Source organism: Spironucleus salmonicida, chromosome 9 (genome assembly GCF_000497125.1).
Source record: "Spironucleus salmonicida strain ATCC 50377 chromosome 9, whole genome shotgun sequence".
Lineage (NCBI taxonomy): Eukaryota > Fornicata > Diplomonadida > Hexamitidae > Spironucleus > Spironucleus salmonicida.
The window spans coordinates 522,308-539,811 of record NC_090604.1 but is presented as its reverse complement, the minus strand read 5'-3'; the positions used below and the strand labels follow the sequence as shown (position 1 = coordinate 539,811).

The window sequence follows — 17,504 nt, the reverse complement described above, 5'->3', positions numbered from 1 at the left end:
TGTAAACGCCTAAGTGCGGAACTCCACTCAGTTTAAGCCTAGCAGCGCAGGATGGACCATTTTGCATGGGCCTGAGCGTGCAGGCATCACCGCGCTTTCCCACCAAATCCCTACTAGCTCAGGGTTCGCGTGCGGCCTGAAGGGAAGAAACCAGGTGCAGGACTATATAGTTATACCCGCAACCAAGTATCCTCGTTCGCCGAAACTGCATCGTGAAGGTACCCCGCAGGTGGTACCAAAGCTTGCTGTCCGACGCCCGTGCAGCAAAGGCGTAGGTAGCGTGATCCGATCCTCTAGCACGGGAGTGGTGGTGGGATGGTAGTTGTAGCGGGGAATGGATAGTACTAATAATTTTATTTTTGCTTTACACTGAATGGGTCAGCTGGGGGCAGTAGACACGCTGCACCGGCAAATACTATCGTGCGGGCGGGCTCTCTGCATAATAGTGACCATAGCGAAGGTAAACTTGAGATGGAAGGGGATTTTATATTTAATCTGGAATGTTATATGTTCTGGAACTTCATGCGGAAGGCTCTGGGAAACATGGGGACGTAGCTGGCCTTTAAATATCAGACCTCGCTACCTAGCAGACTGTCCATCACTGCCTGGGCGCATGCAGAACCTCAGTACTAGTACACTTTCCGAGTGGGAATACCGTGAGCGTCGCTGATATGCCGCTACACGACTCAGTACACTTATCTACACATAGGCCACCGGTATCGCTACGCCCTGCTACGATGTCCTCTGCAACCTCTGCAACCTCTGCTGCACACTCGCGTTCCTCCTCTTACACGTCCCCTGAAACTGTAGAATGAACACATTAGTACTCGATCTGGTGTGCTGGGCATGCGTAAGAATAGTATTTTGCTAACGGTGATACTTTCCAGGAGCGCAATACAGGGCAGCAGCTGATATGCCCATCGTGGTCCACCACGCACCTTGGAGGTACTAAGTCAGGCCATCGCAGCTCCGGATAGCGTCCCAGCCCGCGAAGCCCATCTCACAGAAGGCTGCCAAGATCCCCCTCCGTACTTACTGATACTAGAAGCATGATATTCGGGCCGGTTCTGCGTCAAAAACTCTGATGCTGTAACGTAATGGGCACAATGGCCGATGCCAAGAAAGGCAGTGCGGCGGGGCTGCGCTCCGGGATAAAGGGAACTACAATGTTTAGGTTCCGCAATTTGGACAGTGCCAACTAACTTTTTAGTGGCTTTGGGAGGCCCAAACGCCAAAGGAAATTTACGCTGGTTGGCCGACTTAGTTTAAATCTGATAGTGAGTCTATAATAATGTGGCTTACTAATTTGGAGTGGAGCTGTATAATTGGAATGGAATATTATGTTAAATCTATTTTTGGAGTGGAAGTATTGGAAAATGGGCAAGAGCGGACCACGCTTTACTGTGGGCTGCTGATCGTTGTCCTAGCGCCCAGTTAAATATAATTCAATATATTTGTCTTGTTAAGTTTCTTTTATATTTGTGTAATATATTTGACATTATATACCAATCACAAACTAAAAATATTTGAGTTTGGTTTTAAATTATAACGTAAAGTGATATATATGCATGTCTCATGAAGTTTAATATGCAATATCTTTTTCTTCCATATTATCAGGTGAAATACCATATTCTATTTTTAAAATGGCAGATCCTGGCACATGTACTCAACGTGACACTAACTGTATGGCAAATCATTTTTGCCCAGCTACCGATCATAATACAGTTGCCTGTAAACCGTGCACAGAAGAGATTGCCTTTGGTCAAGGCTGCCACTGTAAGGATAATATAGTGACAACAAATTGTCAGGAATGCAATGGTACTACTTGTTCAACATGCCTCCTTGGCACTTATCTCAGTGGAAATGCCTGCAAGAAATGCTCAAAAGGCTGTGGCGCATGCACCAAATCCAATTCATGCGAGAAATGCGCTGATAGGTTCGTAATGGAACGTGGCAAATGCGTCAAAGTGTGCAATAGCAATGATGACTGCGATAATGATGGTTCGACCTTTTGCGAGATATCCTCAAAGAGGTGCGTGAAGTGTGGTGATAAATGTGATATTTGCTCTTCGGCGATGTTCTGCAACGCGTGCGATGGGACTACTCATATAACAACGATAGCTGGATAATGTACACCGACTTGTAAGGATATGGAAGACGGAAAATATTGCAAAAACGGAATGGCTACGGCCTGTGTTGCGGGGCTTGATTCTGCTTGCTAATGCGGATTCGCTTTCAATTGCGCTTCGTGCACCACCTCTAAGGATGCCTGTGAGACGTGCTTGCCCAATGTAGTTAAGGGAAATAACGGAGCCTGTAATACATGTGCTGTTGGATATAAATTTATTGGCGATATGTGCTGGGCGGACGAAAAATCTGGAGAGGTCAACAGAATTGGTACTGGGGTGATTGTGGGTATCGTGGTTGGTGTTTTGGCGGTCGTTGGGGCAGTTGGGAGTTGTCTGGCATTTTATTTAATTAAAAAGGCTAAAAAGTGATGGAAATCCGTCTATATTCAGGAAATTTAGTAATTTATCTTACTAATGATATTACTTGTCAAATTCAGTAAAATGACTGTTAGGTTGTAATGTTTTGCATATATTATACAATACAATTTAACTCAGTTTTTAATTTTTATAATAGTATAAGTGTAATTTTTCAAACTTATATATTTTATATAGACTTATAATATATTCCAGTATTAATAAAGTAGTTTCTCACACTTAATCTTCTCTTATATGATTATTTATATATAAAAGATATATCGAAATAATTCAATTATTATAATAATTTTTTATAATTAGTAAATCATCTCGTAACCTACATCATTTTCTAGTTTAAGTTTCCTCCATAGTGAATTATTGCTAAATATAGCCATTTTAAAAAGTTGTTCACCGGTAATTTAGTAACATATGCATGCAAGAAAAATCAATATACAATACCTTATTCAGAAACTAACCACTACTAATTTATAAATTTATATACTTTATCTTCTGACACTTTTCCAAAAATGTCAGAGTACATATGCTGGAGTCAGACATGCCCAATTGGCTTTGTATGTGAATTGGACAGGAGTATGTGGAATAAACCATGTTCCGCATGCAGAGTTTATAATTGTGCAGAATGTTAGCTGTATAGTCGAAGAACGTGTGATTAATGCAATCTGGGATACTCGGTTCACAATAACCTCTGTAAAAAGTGCTCTACAAACTGTGCTTCCTTTAATGCAGATTCTAATTGTCTTACATGCGTATCCGGTTTTAAGTTGGAAGAAAATACGTGCAAAAAGTGTCCAGATAACTGCCTTCAATGAGGAATTAATCCAGCATGTGATAAATTCCAGCCAGATAGATTTTTAGGAGACGAAGCTAAATGCATATAATGCAGGAATGACTGCAAAACCTGTATTGATGATAAAAGCTGCTCAGCTTGTTTTGAGGAATTCAAACTATCCGATAATTAATGCAATACTTGCCAACAAAATTGCTCAGAATGCAACACTAGCACGTGTACGAAATGTAAGATTTTTTCTTGTTTGATAAATTGTGTTTAGTCTGCCATAAAAATTGTCTAATTTGGAAGAACGCGACCACCTACAAAATTTGCTAAAACGGATTATTTCCCAACAATAGTAATAAATGCTCTAAATGCAACGAAACCTACATCTATTATAAGAATACTCCAAAATAAATCCAGCCTACTGGAATATACGATCTATATATGAACCTGTAAAAAAACGAATCCGGGGAACATAATAAATATAAAAATACTTAATTTTGCGTTAAATTTGAAAATTGTAACAAATGTATCGCAATTACAAGTAATTATGGTACAGGCAATATACAATGATAGTGCGTATTATACGGCTAAATTCACAACTTAAGATATGAAAATGTGAGGCGGGTGAAAATCGCTGCAAGGAATGCGGTAGTGACTTGGAATGTACTTTTTACGATGATAGGTATTTCAATATAATGCAGCTCGCACAAAACTTTTAGTACCCTGGGTAAATCTGCTAATACACATTAATTCACCAAGCACCAAAAAAAATTTAGATTGAGCTAGTTGGCTTAAAATTGAGTAATAGGAATGCCAGGACGGCAAGTTTCTGACGTGGATAGTTTTGGTAAAACCAGCTATTGCAGAATATTTGAAGAGGTTGTATTAAGAATTTTAAAAGTTCCTGAGGCCTAAAACTTGCAGGGCTGTGCTGACGGGGTTGCACTATAATAAGGTCTGCTCCAGGGGTTATGATGTTTATTCTAGCAACGATGCGTGTATAACGTTCAACGCGGATACGTTTTCAGATTGAAAATAGGTGCTCCAAAACAGGCAGTAACGTGATTGTGGTGACTGCAATCCGATAGCGGTTTCTGATAGTGGTGATTGTGATGAAACTTGATCCTTGACGCTGGAAACCGCAGTTCAGATGATGCCAGTAAAGTGGATGGCATGAATTTCTCTGCGTCCCAACCGGGAGCCCCAGTAGTTTGGACTGCCTTGCCCATAGACTACCTCTTGCTACTTCCGATTGTATCGGCACAGTGCCCGCATGCAGGTGGGGGCAACTGCGAAAGATACATATAACTCTTTCCTATAGTGAGGGAAATATACTGTGAGCGATGTTACAAAGCAGACTGCAATAGTTACTCCAATTGCGAGGGTTGTTGGGGCGATGAGCCAGAAATGCGTAAAACTGGTACCAGTTGCTGTTAGTGTATTGCATGTACATGAAACCGCAAAATAGGCTCATCGGGTACTTTGTATTGCTAGCATTGGGTTGAAGATGTACTTCTAGCAAGTACTTCCGGGTCGGCCGCATAAGCACCTACTGAGTAGGAGTGCGTAAACTGCAAGACCACTCTGCCGATGTCGAAGATTGAAATACCTGTGATAGTAAGTCTACTCTGCTGCTAACTATCTGTGAATGTAATTTCACTTATATGGAAGAAATCTCTCATTCTAAAGGGTTGTGATAGGTTCTGATGAAAATTTCTCTTGCTGCGAGGTGTGGACTCCTGTTAAGTGCTAAAACTTGAGGGAAGTGGTTCTGACACTAGCTGGCTCGTACTTTTCAGAATTAGTAAAGCTGGGGAGTTAGTTTCATCACATGCAGTAGACTCCGATCGCTGGCGCGGTTGCGATCTAACTACCTGCTAGTGCAGCTGCTCTGCATGCCCAAGTGTTGCTACAAAAAGGGCATCAAAAGTGTTAAACTGCGCTTCCGCTAGCCAATAATATCTTCAACTAGCAGTGGTAAATTTATTCTGGTGCTGAAATAGTATCTTCACAGATTATGGAAAGCATTAGCGAAAAACTGGATAATATCCAATGCAGTGATCTAAACATCATGAGTTGCATATAGATATCACTTTTAACTAGCATAAAGAGCGTATATTTGTAACGATTCCTGCAAATAAGGGGCATTCGCTATAAAAACTGCGATACTGAGTCGCAAACTTCTGCAAGCTGCAAAACCTATTCAAATAGTCCCCCTTCAGCACGCTAGCTATGTTTTCTAAAGATGAACTTAAGTCAACCCATACAACCTGCACTGCCTATGGCGCTGCTCACCATACTAAGTACGAAGCGTGCTAAGCGAATTTATGGGGACTTGCTACATCTGCACAGAGGTTTCAAAGAACTGCAAGAATTAATCAGTGCCGCTAAATAATACACAGAACGCGATAAACCGTACGCCAAGGGTACATTCTAACATACAAAATACCAGGCGGCTCCTGGTGCTGCAGGGAATGCGCAGAATACCATGCTGTAATGGGAACGCTGCCCAGAAATTATATGGTCAAGGGTGCAATTCTTGAAGCAAAGTTCTGGTCAATTCTTGGTCTGGGGATCGCGAATTCATAGGATACGCATGGTGATGGTAGACGCGGAACAGCTGTCTGGAATTGATGAATTAATGGCAAATGGCAAGGTGGGATGCAGGGCTTATAGAGTCCACATTGAAAATCAGTATATGTTTGGAGGAGTCGTCGCTATATTGGTGATATCTTTAAAATCATTTCCTTGCTGATAAGGTGGGTCTTGCATGTAGATGTCCCAGAGCTAGAAAAATTTTAGCAGCACCTAGGCAATACGGAAATAGGAAAGGATTAATATAATATTCGTGCAACTTAATGTTACGTAAAGCACTATAAGGCGTAATGATTATCAGTACGATGGTAAATAGCAGAATTGAAGCCTGAATAATGTTAGTTTGTTGCGGTCAAATATTAACTTTAGTAGTAGTTAGACATCGCTGCCCAATAAATTTGTTATTTTAGAATTTTCGAATTTTTTTGAGTTTTGAACATTTTACTGTCCGCATCGTGAATGATAAAATATCGAAAGTTTCAAAATGATATAAATATATTAGGAGGTGATGATTCTATATTTTAGCAGATTTATATATAGAGAAATACATGCTAGCAATATTGACATGAAAGAAGAGTAGCTAGAACGAGAGGCGCTAACTCATATGTCGTGGTCCTAGCTCGCATGGAATGCGCATAGTGTGCACATTAAGCCTACAAATTAGAATCTCTTACATGGTTACTTTACATGCTATGGGTATATTAGTATCCGTATTTAACTCCAGTTGCTAGCGAAGTTATATTTGAACTTTAGTATTTGGTAGGTTTTAAATTTGCGATTGATGACTCTAACTAATGTAAGCACGGTATAGGTAGTTTGTTAGGAAGGATATCCCCGGTAGAGCAGCCGTACTGGTAGAAGGGGCGCGCTGGAGGGAAGTTATGGCACCACCTAAAAGTAACCACACTAAACCATGCAGAGCAGTAGGTACGTCAAAGTAGAAAGTCAATAGGATAGCACCTTTGAATTGGGCCATGGGCCATGCTAGTAGGACTCCGGTGAGTCTACCTAGAGCAGGCAGAATGGATCCTAATTGGTAGGACAGTATCGCATTCTTTAACCTGGTACTCCTATTCGATATTGTAGATAGGCTAAGTCATGTGTCCAACACCAGGCACGGCCTCACTATCTAAGCAAGGCAGTTGCAGCTATTCTCGGTTCTCATTCACTAGCTATATTTATGAATGTTGAAACATGTAGAAACCAAATTTTAGAAAATAATATATGATTCGGATGTTATACTTAATCATATCAAAAATATTAGCTTTAACTTTGTTCTCTCCTATATTTCGAATCAATACTATAATGTAATTATATTACCTTTACTTAAAAGCACGCTAACTTATATTTGCATTATATTAATTTTCATGCTGTTTATATAAACACATTTGAAGCGAATTAAGTACATTATCCAAATTATTGCATTTAAGGCTATTACTCATCCACGACGATATATTTTATTTTTAGAATGATTTTATTTACGTTTTTATTTATATATTATCACATATTAAAAACTAAAAACTAAAAGGCTTACTATATTGCCTAATTTTTATCACTACCTATAAACCAAAATGACAGATTCGGCAAGCTGCACCCAAACGACCCCCAACTGCGCATCCTGCGAGAAGGGACGCTGCACCACCTGCACACCCGGATACCACCTCTCCCAAGGACTCTGCGCCCCCCACCAGCAGAGCGAGAGTCCAGCCGATAAATCTGACCCAACCGACCTCGCACCTCTCGCACCTTCAGTCGATACGTGCTCCACAAATCAGGAATGCCGTAAGAAAGGCTTTGGATTCTGTGACGGCACCAGTAAAACATGCAAGCGCTGCGCCAAGGGTTGTGACACCTGCACCTCTTTCAAATTTTGCGCAGAATGTAACAACAGTATCAGCAAGCCCACGACTTTGATAACGGGAGAGTGTGCGCAGCGTTGCGGCACATACTAGTTGTTTGTATACTGTTCCATCTCCGATACATAGCAATGCAATCAGAATTCTACGTCCCAGTGTAACTGCCGTGCATCCTAAAACTGTGCCGAGTGTACAGATGACTCAAAAAGCTGCAAGTCGTGTCTGAAAAACATGAAATGGGGCTAGGATGGGAAGTGCTCGGAGTGCGCCGACGGGCTCGTCAAGATAGGCAAAATCTGCACCAAGGATGATGTGGTACCAGGTGAGGTTTACGACCCGACACTTCCCGAACCGGAAGATAATAGCCAGAATTTGAGCGGCGGGGAAGTGGTTGGAATCCTGATTGGGGTCTTGCTGGTCGTCGGCGCGGTGGCGGGAGGTCTGGCCTACTATTTTGTTAGGAGGGCGAAGAAGAGAGTGGAGTAACAGTGATTGGTAATATATACGTTCCTGCACGTAAGTGCTAAGCTTTCCACTCGGATATTCCAATAGTATGCAGGTCTAACAGTGTTAATGCTGACTTGGAGCAATGGCATGATACATTGGCAATTTACACTGTAGCGTGACCAGTAAAGACTACAACTCAACATGCGTGCATTTCTGCTAGGGCACGCAATTTCAACAAGATTTAGCTGAGGACGGCATTATGATGATGTGGTACTTTACTATATATAAATGTAAATTATTTAGAGTTCAGTTTCATAATGCATACCTAGCAGGCTTGATGTCATCCCCAATAATATAAAATACCTCAGGACCTTATTAAGCGGTGTCAGTCTACCAGCACACTAGCTTCATACCAATTCGGTATCCAAACAGTTCGGTACCCAGCTAATGGCCGTTTCTGGCGGAAAGCTTGTCCCCGAGCAGGTATCTTAAACTATTATAGATCAAACATCGATAAACTACCAGCAATCGCATAAATTAGTATTAGCCGTATACAGCTGCTCACTGCTGTTATTTTGCACCTAGCGCGGACGCAGCATTTGAGCCCTACCCCTATATTACGGTTATGCTACTTTGTTATTAGTAGAGCTCTCCATATCCATCCTCATCCCACCTATTTTCTGCGAGCCACCATTGTAACACTTTTGATGCATTACCCTAACACGGACTTCGCTTCAACATGCTTTGGTGCGCTGGTTCAACCACTCGTGACCCAATTCCCCGTATCTCGCAATATTCCCATGAAACCTACCCATCTTTAAAACTCCACCGCGCGTGCTTCCATCCTACCCCGAACCGTTCGTATGCGCCTAACTCATCCTCCGGCCTGCCCACTCCAGATGATAGTTGAAAGCCGACTATTTCTGCCCACCTGCACCCCAATGTGCCTCAGCATCTTAAGCCCATAATGTACATGCTACTGCCAAGCTCACGTGCAGTAAAACAATTTCGCCAGCTATCCCCGGAATTGTACGTACTGAACACGTCACGGGAGCATTCATGCAAATGGCCAGTGCGGTCTTCCCTAGTTCCCAATGCGACCACCTACCTGCGTTTCCGCTACGATTCAGCTCTAGACCTAGAAAAGTCAGTGGCGACTACATTAGGTTGAAATCACTTTGCCACGACCCTCCATCCAAGAGGCGCCGAAAGTATGTCGGGAAATGCCCCAGAACAGACCGGATACCATCTGCCGCTGGAGATAATACAATTTATTTCATAACACCTGATGGTGTCTGCACTCCGATTTGAGATCATTTGGGGACAGCTTATGTTTCACCGCGGAACCTCTGCAGGGACTCCGCCTGCACGTACTAGGCGCTGTGGACTACCTGTATGTCCTTAACTAAACCCTGGTATCAATGCGTGCCGAACCCCGCACTCAAATCGGCGGGTATTGCGCTCCCTGCGGAGCCGGTTGGAGACTATAGAGATTCTGGCTGCCAGAGTTAACGGGAGATCAGGTAAGAAAATAGGAACTACGGCGATTACTGGCATCGTGACGACATGTGCTCAGTCCGAGAGTTACCATCTAACCTTGTGAAGAGAAGCAAGAAAATTCTCTAGGATAAAATATTCTAGGTGTCCAAGAAGCTGCCGAAAAGGTCGCGGAGCGCATGCAGAGATCTTGCAAATGATGTTTGAATATGTATAAGAATGGGATTTAGAAAATATAGGCAGCGAATGTCTGGTGCGTTAGATTTCATGAAAAATGCACACCATCAATGCCCTATTCCACGCAGCAGCTTTGGGCCTATATTGTGGGAAAATTCTGCTCGCTGTTACGAACTCGCCTGCAGTGTTCTGTGGAGCCCCTAGTTCGGCAGCACGCGCCTGTCTGCAATTCATACTATAGTAGTATACAGTAATATCAATTACTATACCGAATTTGAACCTGCTCAAAGTGGATTAGCGACGGTCTTCCACCTCGGGTACCGGAATTTCGCGCGGAATGCACCGAATCCTCGCATTCAGAGCGGATTCGAAACGGGGCCCTTTCATCTAGTTCCATATTCTATACTATATCAGTTTCGATATAGTAATGCTATTCTACGGCTTAGGCAAATGTCGCTCAAGGTCAGCAGCGTGTTACCATCACCCGAACCACTTTGCGGCCTGGCTTGCTGCGCTAAGAGGGATGCATTTACGAAGTCGTGTCAGAGAATGCATCGTAAATGTGAAAAGAGGAATCCCGACCCCCGTGTTATTCGGCCTAGGCGGGTTTGTTGCTTTTTGACCGCTCTGATTAAGAGGTTGTTGGAAGGAATTGTTATCGTAAATAAGTGTATATAAGAGCATATTGAAGTTGTGGTTTATTGGATTATTTGTATATTATATGCTATAGTAATTATTTTAGTTTCTTGCAGAAAGAGGACAGGTAGTTGCTCAAACCTAGCTGGGAGTTCCTGCTAGTAGTTAATGGTGTGTTGCACTGGCGAGATGGTGCATAAACAAGTGTAATTAAATTAATTAAAATACTACGAGGTTCGTGTTTATTAACTATAAACCGGCATGATATATAAGTACCTGTTACCAAACTGCTGTTTTGGACTATTTATGCCTAGGATACTATCTACTCCACATTATCATATTTTTCCAGAATAACACCTTGTTTCGGGTTACGCCTATTATATGAAATCCAAATAAGCGTAAAAGCAACAACGAACATAATTACCATACTAATATAATATCATAATATTATCTTTGGCCAGAATGCTCATAATTGCTCTGTGCGCATCGGCCCCAAACTGCTTCTCCACGGAATCGTACTTAGAGGGAGAAATACAGTTCAGACTATTGACTGGCTTCCTCATACCACAGGTGCCGCTGGACCCTCTGCCTCGCGCTTGACGCTCCGACGCCGCTGCGGAGCTCATTTACGAGGGTACAACGACCAGTAGTATCCCAGTATTCACTGCCCGCCCTTTCGGCTACCGCGCCAACGTCACGAACGAACGAGCTCGTATTTCCGATAGCGAGCCTCACCCAGCGCTGATCACGACCCTGATCGAAATAGTCAGCGCCGAGTACGTAGTAAAAATCCAGAAGGCAGGCGACTACCGGGGAACTCTGAACCAGATTAAGTACCCGATAGCGGACGTCTCCTCCTACTGGAGCAACCTGGCCTTCTCCTATTCTGCGATCCAAGGCGACAAGAAGATATTTTTTGAGCTGTCGCCGAACGACTGCACGATGCCGGAGGATGCGAAACTGCACCCCAGGATCACCTTTTAGCAGAATACTACAAATCTCGTCATTAGGGACTTTGAGTGAGGCACCGACGCTGGCGAATACAAGAAGCCGTACGTTCACAACCGTGTCACCCGTTGCTAGCTGCGATGTAGGGAAATTGTTGACGAGATTGAAAAGAAAACGTGCTATACTATAATTGATTTATTACTACTAGTCTGTAGTACAGATTTGGCGTGGGCTTATTTACGATACTGTCGGAGTCGAGACGATAGTTATTTAAGACGCAATACGGCAGTAAGCTGACGGCTCATTGGCGTGCGGCGAGAGAACCAGCATTACGCGCTATTTGACCCGGACAGGTATATTTGGACCATGATCAGTTCAGCAGTCATCCGGAGTGTGTAATTAGTGCAGATAGCGTTGCTGCAGACTTCATCTCAATGCTTACCTACTAGGACCAAATTATTCTGGTAACTGCGGGGTATTCGCTAGAAGCATACGGGAAAACGAATATTTTGCTAGCTCAAGAGATCGGTCCAGGGTGTTTACAGAAAGTATGAATCTGTACGCCTAGAGCAATTAGCGCGACGCGAGTTGGGACATATGTTGCCGTTCTACATGCGGGCGTAAGGTGTCAAACAATGCATCTATTTGACCGTTATTGCCGTCTCAAGTAGCGACAAGATTTCCCTCCGGGTCCGCAGCGCCTTCGACGACCTTTGCACGTACACTAACGACACCATGTAGCTGGTGATAACTAGCAGCAGGCTAGAGGTCGTGTTCTGGCAGTCCTTCAAATCTCCATTGACTCGAAGGGGCGATGCAGATCCTCGCGTACCAGACCAACCGGGCATCGCCGGCATCCTGGCTGCTGGTCCAGCGTCTTCACGGCGAGCACCGAGAACGACTACGACAATTACGTGATGTTCCTCGCGGCCTAGCTCTCCTGTCTCGGGTTGTTCCTGGCAGTGAACTCTGGCTCCGGTATTCGTGATGATTCAGTGCCAGACGATGGCCTAGTGAGGTTTTCTGTGGAAATTTGAGGGATGTGGGTTGCAGCGCTGGGCATAGTCCATGCTAGAGGGTGCTATCCCACTATCGATTTGGCATTCCGCCCCAGTGTGGAGCGTTCCTTTACAAATGTAAACGCCTAAGTGCGGAACTCCACTCAGTTTAAGCCTAGCAGCGCAGGATGGACCATTTTGCATGGGCCTGAGCGTGCAGGCATCACCGCGCTTTCCCACCAAATCCCTACTAGCTCAGGGTTCGCGTGCGGCCTGAAGGGAAGAAACCAGGTGCAGGACTATATAGTTATACCCGCAACCAAGTATCCTCGTTCGCCGAAACTGCATCGTGAAGGTACCCCGCAGGTGGTACCAAAGCTTGCTGTCCGACGCCCGTGCAGCAAAGGCGTAGGTAGCGTGATCCGATCCTCTAGCACTGGAGTGGTGATGGGAGGGTAGTTGTAGCGGGGAATGGATAGTACTAATAATTTTGCTTTACCTGAATGGGTCAGCTGGTGGTGCTAGACGCGCTGCACCTGCAAATCCTGCAGGGCGGGCGGGCTCTCTGCATAATACTTAACTTTGGAGAAAGTAAACTTGAGATAGAAGGGATTTTATATTTAATCTGGAATGTTATATGTTCTGGAACTTCATGCGGAAGGCTCTGGGAAGCATGGGGACGTAGCTGGCCTTTAAATACCAGACCTCGCTGCATATTGCTGCCTGGCTGGGGCATGCAGAGCCTCATCACTAGTACACTTTCCGAGTGGGAATACCGTGAGCGTCGCTGATATGCCGCTACAGGAGTCAGTACACTTATCTACACATAGGCCACCGGTATCGCTACGCCCTGCTACGATGTCCTCTGCAACCTCTGCTGCACACTCGCGTTCCTCCTCTTACACGTCCCCTGAAACTGTAGAATGAACACATTAGTACTCGATCTGGTGTGCTGGGCATGCGTAAGAATAGTATTTTGCTAACGGTGATACTTTCCAGGAGCGCAATACAGGGCAGCAGCTGATATGCCCATCGTGGTCCACCACGCACCTTGGAGGTACTAAGTCAGGCCATCGCAGCTCCGGATAGCGTCCCAGCCCGCGAAGCCCATCTCACAGAAGGCTGCCAAGATCCCCCTCCGTACTTACTGATACTAGAAGCATGATATTCGGGCCGGTTCTGCGTCAAAAACTCTGATGCTGTAACGTAATGGGCACAATGGCCGATGCCAAGAAAGGCAGTGCAGCGGGGTTGCGCTCAGGGATAAAGGTAGCTGGGCAATGTTTAGTGGTCGCAATTTGGACAGTGCCAACTAACTTTTTAGTGGCTTTGGGAGGCCCAAACGCCAAAGGAAATTTACGCTGGTTGGCCGACTTAGTTTAAATCTGATAGTGAGTCTATAATAATGTGGCTTACTAATTTGGAGTGGAGCTGTATAATTGGAATGGAATATTATGTTAAATCTATTTTTGGAGTGGAAGTATTGGAAAATGGGCAAGAGCGGACCACGCTTTACTGTGGGCTGCTGATCGTTGTCCTAGCGCCCAGTTAAATATAATTCAATATATTTGTCTTGTTAAGTTTCTTTTATATTTGTGTAATATATTTGACATTATATACCAATCACAAACTAAAAATATTTGAGTTTGGTTTTAAATTATAACGTAAAGTGATATATATGCATGTCTCATGAAGTTTAATATGCAATATCTTTTTCTTCCATATTATCAGGTGAAATACCATATTCTATTTTTAAAATGGCAGATCCTGGCACATGTACTCAACGTGACACTAACTGTATGGCAAATCATTTTTGCCCAGCTACCGATCATAATACAGTTGCCTGTAAACCGTGCACAGAAGAGATTGCCTTTGGTCAAGGCTGCCACTGTAAGGATAATATAGTGACAACAAATTGTCAGGAATGCAATGGTACTACTTGTTCAACATGCCTCCTTGGCACTTATCTCAGTGGAAATGCCTGCAAGAAATGCTCAAAAGGCTGTGGCGCATGCACCAAATCCAATTCATGCGAGAAATGCGCTGATAGGTTCGTAATGGAACGTGGCAAATGCGTCAAAGTGTGCAATAGCAATGATGACTGCGATAATGATGGTTCGACCTTTTGCGAGATATCCTCAAAGAGGTGCGTGAAGTGTGGTGATAAATGTGATATTTGCTCTTCGGCGATGTTCTGCAACGCGTGCGATGGGACTACTCATATAACAACGATAGCTGGATAATGTACACCGACTTGTAAGGATATGGAAGACGGAAAATATTGCAAAAACGGAATGGCTACGGCCTGTGTTGCGGGGCTTGATTCTGCTTGCTAATGCGGATTCGCTTTCAATTGCGCTTCGTGCACCACCTCTAAGGATGCCTGTGAGACGTGCTTGCCCAATGTAGTTAAGGGAAATAACGGAGCCTGTAATACATGTGCTGTTGGATATAAATTTATTGGCGATATGTGCTGGGCGGACGAAAAATCTGGAGAGGTCAACAGAATTGGTACTGGGGTGATTGTGGGTATCGTGGTTGGTGTTTTGGCGGTCGTTGGGGCAGTTGGGAGTTGTCTGGCATTTTATTTAATTAAAAAGGCTAAAAAGTGATGGAAATCCGTCTATATTCAGGAAATTTAGTAATTTATCTTACTAATGATATTACTTGTCAAATTCAGTAAAATGACTGTTAGGTTGTAATGTTTTGCATATATTATACAATACAATTTAACTCAGTTTTTAATTTTTATAATAGTATAAGTGTAATTTTTCAAACTTATATATTTTATATAGACTTATAATATATTCCAGTATTAATAAAGTAGTTTCTCACACTTAATCTTCTCTTATATGATTATTTATATATAAAAGATATATCGAAATAATTCAATTATTATAATAATTTTTTATAATTAGTAAATCATCTCGTAACCTACATCATTTTCTAGTTTAAGTTTCCTCCATAGTGAATTATTGCTAAATATAGCCATTTTAAAAAGTTGTTCACCGGTAATTTAGTAACATATGCATGCAAGAAAAATCAATATACAATACCTTATTCAGAAACTAACCACTACTAATTTATAAATTTATATACTTTATCTTCTGACACTTTTCCAAAAATGTCAGAGTACATATGCTGGAGTCAGACATGCCCAATTGGCTTTGTATGTGAATTGGACAGGAGTATGTGGAATAAACCATGTTCCGCATGCAGAGTTTATAATTGTGCAGAATGTTAGCTGTATAGTCGAAGAACGTGTGATTAATGCAATCTGGGATACTCGGTTCACAATAACCTCTGTAAAAAGTGCTCTACAAACTGTGCTTCCTTTAATGCAGATTCTAATTGTCTTACATGCGTATCCGGTTTTAAGTTGGAAGAAAATACGTGCAAAAAGTGTCCAGATAACTGCCTTCAATGAGGAATTAATCCAGCATGTGATAAATTCCAGCCAGATAGATTTTTAGGAGACGAAGCTAAATGCATATAATGCAGGAATGACTGCAAAACCTGTATTGATGATAAAAGCTGCTCAGCTTGTTTTGAGGAATTCAAACTATCCGATAATTAATGCAATACTTGCCAACAAAATTGCTCAGAATGCAACACTAGCACGTGTACGAAATGTAAGATTTTTTCTTGTTTGATAAATTGTGTTCAGTCTGCCATAAAAATTGTCTAATTTGGAAGAACGCGACCACCTACAAAATTTGCTAAAACGGATTATTTCCCAACAATAGTAATAAATGCTCTAAATGCAACGAAACCTACATCTATTATAAGAATACTCCAAAATAAATCCAGCCTACTGGAATATACGATCTATATATGAACCTGTAAAAAAACGAATCCGGGGAACATAATAAATATAAAACTACTTAATTTTGCGTTAAATTTGAAAATTGTAACAAATGTATCGCAATTACAAGTAATTATGGTACAGGCAATATACAATGATAGTGCGTATTATACGGCTAAATTCACAACTTAAGATATGAAAATGTGAGGCGGGTGAAAATCGCTGCAAGGAATGCGGTAGTGACTTGGAATGTACTTTTTACGATGATAGGTATTTCAATATAATGCAGCTCGCACAAAACTTTTAGTACCCTGGGTAAATCTGCTAATACACATTAATTCACCAAGCGCCAAAAAAAATTTAGATTGAGCTAGTTGGCTTAAAATTGAGTAATAGGAATGCTAGGACGGCAAGTTTCTGACGTGGATAGTTTTGGTAAAACCAGCTATTGCAGAATATTTGAAGAGGTTGTATTAAGAATTTTAAAAGTTCCTGAGGCCTAAAACTTGCAGGGCTGTGCTGACGGGGTTGCACTATAATAAGGTCTGCTCCAGGGGTTATGATGTTTATTCTAGCAACGATGCGTGTATAACGTTCAACGCGGATACGTTTTCAGATTGAAAATAGGTGCTCCAAAACAGGCATTAACGTGATTGTGGTGACCGCAATCCGATAGCGGTTTCTGATAGTGGTGACTGTGATGAAACTTGATCCTAGAAGCTGGAAAGCGAATTCCAGGAATTCCTCTGCGTCCCAACCGGAAACCGCAGGTACTTGAACTGCCGATTGTATCAGCATGGTTCCTGCAGGCAGGTGGGAGCAACTGCGAAACCTGCAATTAGCTCTTTCCTATAGTGAGGGAAATGCAGTGTTAGCGATGTTACAAAGCAGAGGACAACAGTGATTCGAATTGCGAGGGTTGTTGGGGCGATGAGCCAGAAATGCGTAAAACAGGTTCCAGTTGCTGCCCGAGCATTGCAGGCACATGAACCGCAAAACAGGCGCAGCGGGTACTTTGTGTTGCTAGCATCTATTTCTGGGTCTGCTGAATACGCCTTAGCTGGGTAGGAGTGCGTAAACTGCAAGACCGCTCTGCCGATGTCGAAGATTGAAATACCTGTGAATGTAATTTCACGTCTATACAAGAAATCTCTCATTCTAAAGGTTTAGATAGGTCCTGATGAAAATTTCTCTTGATGCAACAAGGAGAATCCTGTTAAATGTTAGAATCGGAAGGAAGTATTTCCGACACTAGCTGGCTCGTGC

The 17,504-nt window shown here is 42.7% G+C and overlaps 4 protein-coding genes and 1 pseudogene across 4 annotated transcripts; all 5 read left to right on the top strand. All coding sequences in view use genetic code 6, as the record gives it.

The window, feature by feature from the left end:
• Positions 1–1,643: 1,643 nt before the first annotated feature.
• Positions 1,644–2,498, top strand: SS50377_28681 (Cysteine-rich membrane protein 1; the record flags this gene model as incomplete). Its single annotated transcript, XM_067912438.1, has 1 exon — positions 1,644–2,498. One exon carries the CDS (start codon positions 1,644–1,646, stop codon positions 2,496–2,498), a length of 855 nt encoding a protein of 284 aa, XP_067760495.1.
• Positions 2,499–7,445: 4,947 nt separating this feature from the next.
• Positions 7,446–8,222, top strand: SS50377_28680 (Cysteine-rich membrane protein 1; the record flags this gene model as incomplete). Its single annotated transcript, XM_067912437.1, has 1 exon — positions 7,446–8,222. The coding sequence occupies one exon, from the start codon at positions 7,446–7,448 to the stop codon at positions 8,220–8,222; it is 777 nt and encodes a 258-aa protein (XP_067760494.1).
• A 3,647-nt stretch (positions 8,223–11,869) lies between these two features.
• Positions 11,870–12,472, top strand: SS50377_28679 (Hypothetical protein; annotated as a pseudogene).
• Positions 12,473–14,190: 1,718 nt separating this feature from the next.
• Positions 14,191–15,045, top strand: SS50377_28678 (Cysteine-rich membrane protein 1; the record flags this gene model as incomplete). The annotated part of the gene is made up of 1 exon (XM_067912436.1): positions 14,191–15,045. The coding sequence occupies one exon, from the start codon at positions 14,191–14,193 to the stop codon at positions 15,043–15,045; it is 855 nt and encodes a 284-aa protein (XP_067760493.1).
• Positions 15,046–15,557: 512 nt separating this feature from the next.
• Positions 15,558–15,860, top strand: SS50377_28677 (Cysteine-rich protein; the record flags this gene model as incomplete). The annotated part of the gene is made up of 1 exon (XM_067912435.1): positions 15,558–15,860. One exon carries the CDS (start codon positions 15,558–15,560, stop codon positions 15,858–15,860), a length of 303 nt encoding a protein of 100 aa, XP_067760492.1.
• Between the last annotated feature and the right edge of the window lie 1,644 nt (positions 15,861–17,504).